Consider the following 5,829-nt stretch of genomic DNA (forward strand, 5'->3'; position numbering starts at 1 on the left):
CTCAGACCCTAACAAGTGTCACACCCACACCTCAGACCCTAACAAGTGTCACACCCACACCTCAGACCTACCCCCCCCATCATACCAAAAATCTACAAACCCCTGCCACCCCAGGGTCAAACCACATACCCCCAAATTCCCCAGGTCATATCTCAAACCCAAGCCCTCCAAAGGACCCTGCCCCACACCCAACCCTCACAGTGCTGTGTCTCGCACCCAACCCTCACAGTGCTGTGTCTCGCACCCAACCCTCACAGTGCTGTGTCTCGCACCCAACCCTCACAGTGCTGTCTCGCACCCAACCCTCACAGTGCTGTGTCTCACACCCAACCCTCACAGTACCATGTCTCACACCTAACCCTCACAGTGCTGTGCCTCACACTCGACCCTCACAGTACTGTGTCTCACACTGCTGCTTTTGAGCAAAATGGGTGAACTAGCAGGTGTGCAGCTTCTGTCTCTCAAGTCACTTGGTGACAATGACAACAAGCTTCTAGAAGTCACAGTTTGCTAAACAAAGTTCTGAAGCCAGACATGGAATACCTCCCTGTTTGTTGTTGGTCAGGGAGACCCCTACCCACCCAAAACAAACAAAACAAAACCAGACATCTGCCATATCTGATAGCTGCCCAGCAGAATGAGATGGCAAGGTCCTATTGCTGAAATGTCATACATTATGGTTACAAGGTTTAATGAAATCAAGCTTAAACTACGTTTCATTCTTGCTGTTAGCTTTCCTAGTGCTGGAAGGGATGAAAGAGTCATCAGAGGTGTGCTCAGTGCTGGACCCGGCGTGTTACAATACATACCTCCAAGATCTGCCGTCTGGTACAGCTATGGCACATGTTTTAAGATTATGCATCAAACCTCTTTTTGTGTGGACTGATGCACACGCAATTCCTGTCTGACTCAGTAAAGCTGGTGAAAAGCCCACTGAAGAGGTCAGGCTGAAGGTCTCAGGAAAGACCCTAGCACTGCTGTTTGCTACGTGAATATGTTGTGCAACTGTGTTCTAAATATCTGCTCTCATAGATGAGTGCTGCACATGATCGGAGAGGCTTCTCTTTTCAATAAACGGTGTGTGGTGACTCACACAAGGGGAGACACTGGGAGTAAGGGGTACTGCATGCTCACCTCTACACATCACGCCCTGCCCCATACAAGGGTCAAGAAAATGACAGAAGAGGGGGCAGAAAGAGAGTAAGAACAAGATGGGAAACACTGCTGTGAAACAGAATCTTCTGGACACAAATATCTGCTAAAAGCCAAGAACCCACAGTAGCCATAGTCACTGTTTTAGTCAGGTTCTCTAAAGGAATATAACCAAGGTGATGAAGGATGAACACACACACACACACACACACACAGGAGGTGGTGCGGGGGGAGGGGGAGACAGAGACAGACAGAGAGAAAGAAAGAAAGAGAGACAGAGCGCATGCAAGAGAGAACGCACGAGCCTCCCACATCTGACTGCTGAGAAAGCTCTGCTCATTCCTTGGAAGTGGCCATCTCACTAGTCTCACTAGTCCTCGAACAGCTGTCTCTCGGGGCAGGCAGCAAGCAGTATACTCAATTCACAGGAGGAGGTGCTCAACAATCACAACCTGAGCTGTTACAGGATATTATTCAGTTGCCCTGAATGCTACTGGAGAGTTGTATTCCCTGTTCCACAATAAAAGCTTGAAAATGCTGGCTCTACTAAGAGAAATGAGGCAGCAGCGGCAGCCATAGCAGCAGCAGCCATAGCAGCAGCAGTAATCCCACAGGTAGCCTGACCAGCAGGAGGAAAGGTAAACTGAGAAAGCCTCAGGCTGAAATGGCCTCTTCATCTGGGCTGAGACCTGATGGTGATGCCCCCAGCTGGGGAGGGCTTTCCCACACTAGTCAAGGAAATCTGGAAGATGCTCCAGGTGAGGTGCATACAGAGACCTATCAACACTCCCCACGAAGAGGGGCTGCTGAGCCCATCCCTCCCTGAGGCCTCACTGACACTTAAGGGTTGCTGGAAGACCAGATGCCAACAAGTAAGTCGTCCACGATTCAGTAAAGATCTAGTAAAGGAAAGCCTAAACAGAAGCACACACTGGTGCTCACACTCCTCACATGGCTTCACTCAAACAGGAACACACTGTGCTTTGCATACTCGGTATTAAATTGCAGGTGCATTTCCTCCGGCAAAATCATTTAGACAGTATGGTATATTGTATACTTTCTAATTTAAAATCTTTTATTATTAAAGTAGTGCCATAAGCATTCTGGAAAGGTTCTATGAGCAAAAATATTTCCTAATGGTATCCATCATCCACATACTCACTCACTCACTCTCTCAGTACCTAGCTCTCTCTGCCTCTCTCTCTCTCTGCCTCTCTCTCTCTCTCTGCCTCTCTCTCTCTCTCTGCCTCTCTCTCTCTCTCTCTCTCTCTCTCTCTCTCTCTCTCTCTCACACACACACACACACACACACACACACACACAGAGTCATTCAGAGACATAAAAGAATCAAAGAAGCAGATGGAAATCTGAAGCAAAGTATGCCACCCCTGTCTTCACCACTGTTCAAAACTGGCTGATTTTAAGCACTTACTGCACAGACATTAACAGTCCATGTCACACAGACATGACATTCATAGAAAGCACATATAATATGGCTGAACTCATTGTTATAAATGTAGAAAAGGATATTCAAGATCATTATGAGCAAAATCAAGATGTTATAAAGACATTTTCACTCACATCTGTAACAGATAAATACTCATTTAAAATAAAATTATTTAGAATGTACTTAACAACTTAACTGGGGTTTATTACTTAAAAATACAAGCTGGATGTGGCAACATTCAGTTACTTGTATTTAAATGTAAAATATCTCACAATTGCTATGTTATATTACCTTACGGTGAACTGATGAAAATTTAGGTTAAAAAAACTGATTCTTGCAAAAGGTATCATCATTTCAAGCATTCCTAAGGTCTCAAAAACCACTGTGAAATTTAGGGTTTTTTTTTTTTTTTTGGTTTTTCGAGACAGGGTTTCTCTGTGTAGCCCTGGCTGTCCTGGAACTCACTCTGTAGACCAGGCTGGCCTCAAACTCAGAAATCTGCCTGCCTCTGCCTCCCAAGTGCTGAGATTAAAGGGATGCACTACCTCTGCCAGCTTAGGGTTTTTTCTTAAAGTGCCATTTAAACTAAAAAACTTTATTGGTTCACCAAACTTAATAGTAGAAGGAGGTGACTTCATTTTTAATAAATAATCATTTTTGCATATCACTCAAAGCACAAGGCCTAAATACTTAAACAAAATGCACTATTAATTTAATTGTCACAGCCTATTTAACTAACTTCTATTATATTTTCCTGCAATATGCAACGCATTAGAGAGTAGAATCAAATTCTGAACATGAAAGATAAACCGATTATATTGTGCTGGAAAAATTAAAATATAGCAAGCTTGCAAAATTATAGCCAAAACATCAATGTTTTAAATAGGTGAGGAAACGCTTTAATGGAATTGATGAACATTGTTCCCAAAGAGAACGTAAATCAAGCCCATGATTTCCATGACACTTATAAAGCCACACAAGCAAAGAGGAGGAGCCTTTATGCATGTAAAATACATTACATTTATAAATCCTGGTCTCCTCCAACCATAGATGGACAATTAAAAAAATGCATTTATACCTAACTCTAGGAGTTCTTATTCATCATTCTACACAATAATGACAAAAAAAAGATGGCATCATAAACATCTGAATCAAAGAATTTTTAACAGGAAGAAAAATTCTAAAATATCTACTATAGGTGAATGCTGTCACTAGAAATACTAGTGTACCCATCCAGATGGTATGTCAGCATTTTCACAATACTTGACAAGGCTAGTGTAAAGTGCACAAGTACGTGAGTATCTCAAGGAGAAGAAGGCATGTGATCTTTCTGTTATGGGAATGTTCTGCAACAGGCAATCTTTTTAAGTTTTGGTCACCAACCTATGGCAACACTGAGAGGTTATGGGAGGAATAAGAGGCAGGGCACAGTGGGATACACACACATCAGTAGAAGGCAGAGGGAGAGATGGGAAGCTGGGAAAGGAGCCTCACAAGTGACACACCTCCCACACAGCTGTACTAACTTGGGACCAAGCAGCCAAGCTTCTGAGCCTATGAAGGCCACTTTCATTGAACCATTACATCTCTGTAGCTTATTTATCTACAGAGTTGAAGGAACAGAAAGCACCTATAAATCACAGGGAAAGGTAAAAAGAAAAACCAAACAGTAAGTGTATGACTTTCAAACTCATGGTACATTTCATAAAAAGTATCATTTTATTGAAGGTGTTAGCATGATAAATATGTATAAAGATTAATACTTTATGTGTGACTTTGATGTAAGAGAAAGAACACTTACAAATTCTATCTTCCAATTTTTATTTTATCTTATAGTTATAAAATTAAAATTCTAATGTACTGCTTAGTTTAAGAAGTAATTGAGAAGTTTAAGAGTAATTGAGATAACTCATGTGAAAGCAAGAGGAACATATGTATAACATGTATGTGACATATGTGTTAACTGGGTATATTTGGGGCAAAAATAAATTCAATATGACAAAAAAAATGAGAAATTAAAGTTTAGATACAAAGGAAGCACACACAATAAGGCAATATTTGAACATAACAATAGTCTCTAACTACACTCTAATGTTAAGGAAATTCATACTTCAGAAAAATAATCTAGTTAAATTACTAATAAATAAAACATGAGAACATTTTTATTTTGAAAGAGCCATAAATATTTTAGATATTGCTAAAAAGGTTGAGGCCTAAGTATTGTTTGACAGATGACTTCAGGACTGTCAAAACACCATGAATGACACCTAGATGAGTGTAGAAATCTAGGATATTTTCTTGGGAGTTTGAAGGGAGGCTGAAAGCCTAGCTCCAATTCAGGAAGCTGAGCGCAGGTCTCCACATAAGAAGTGAATCCATTTTCAAAAAGTAGCCATGTCAATGTGGCAGCTGACACTGCTAGAAATCAGTTCACTTAGAAAAATTAAGTCTACTTGATTAAGTTAATTATTATATACCACCAAGGAAAATTGGCAGTTGAAGGTATAATAAATGTACTGTTATTTTTGATGACATGGCAACTAGAGTATTATTTGGAGAATGACACAAGATAGCTGTTTTAATATCAGCAGTGTTTAAGTCTATAGCAATAACTCAAAAAAATGTTATTTTAAAACTTCAATATAAAGTTACACTAAAGGCAACTTTTAATTGTTTCTTCCCTCAATATTTAGTTTTAAACATTTTAGATTGTGCTAAGGTGTTTACAGAGTTCATTTCTCTCTACATTTAATTCTATAGTTTTGTTTCCATCACAAAGCCTTGTTTCCAGACTTGATTTTTAAAACTATCATATGCCTTTACATTTTTCTGAAAAGTTGACATAATAAATGGTGTTCAAGAAGGAAACTACAAATTCAAGATAAACCAGTGACACAAATTTGAAAAGTTCTTTCATTAAACAAAACTGAAAATGGATAAAGTAAGGATAAATAATGGATAAGTGAAAGATTCATTTCACATATGAAATACAAAATACAGAAGAAAGAAAATTACCTTTCTTTTGGGGTACCAACTCCATGCTTGCCTAGTAGGTGAGTATTTAAGTGTTTCTTCATCACAAAAGCCACCCTAAAAAAAAGAAACAAAATTAATTATACAATTACATTCTGACACTTGACTGGAAGTTGTAGAAAACATTTAAGACTGTCTCTGTTCTAGGCACACACTAGTACAGTGTGGACACACTCATTAGAGCAGACTGTCTCTGG

At 39.8% G+C, this 5,829-nt stretch overlaps 1 protein-coding gene across 2 annotated transcripts in view; it reads right to left on the minus strand.

The window, feature by feature from the left end:
* The window catches only part of Znf407 (zinc finger protein 407), a 411,238-nt gene that overhangs the window by 239,680 nt on the left and 165,729 nt on the right, over positions 1-5,829 (minus strand). For both annotated transcript variants that reach the window (XM_031366182.1, XM_031366183.1), the window contains one exon: positions 5,615-5,689. In XM_031366182.1, the coding sequence (XP_031222042.1) occupies positions 5,615-5,689 (75 nt within the window). The remainder of the gene's footprint in view (positions 1-5,614; positions 5,690-5,829) is intronic.

This window comes from Mastomys coucha, unplaced genomic scaffold, assembly GCF_008632895.1.
Source record: "Mastomys coucha isolate ucsf_1 unplaced genomic scaffold, UCSF_Mcou_1 pScaffold13, whole genome shotgun sequence".
NCBI lineage: Eukaryota > Metazoa > Chordata > Mammalia > Rodentia > Muridae > Mastomys > Mastomys coucha.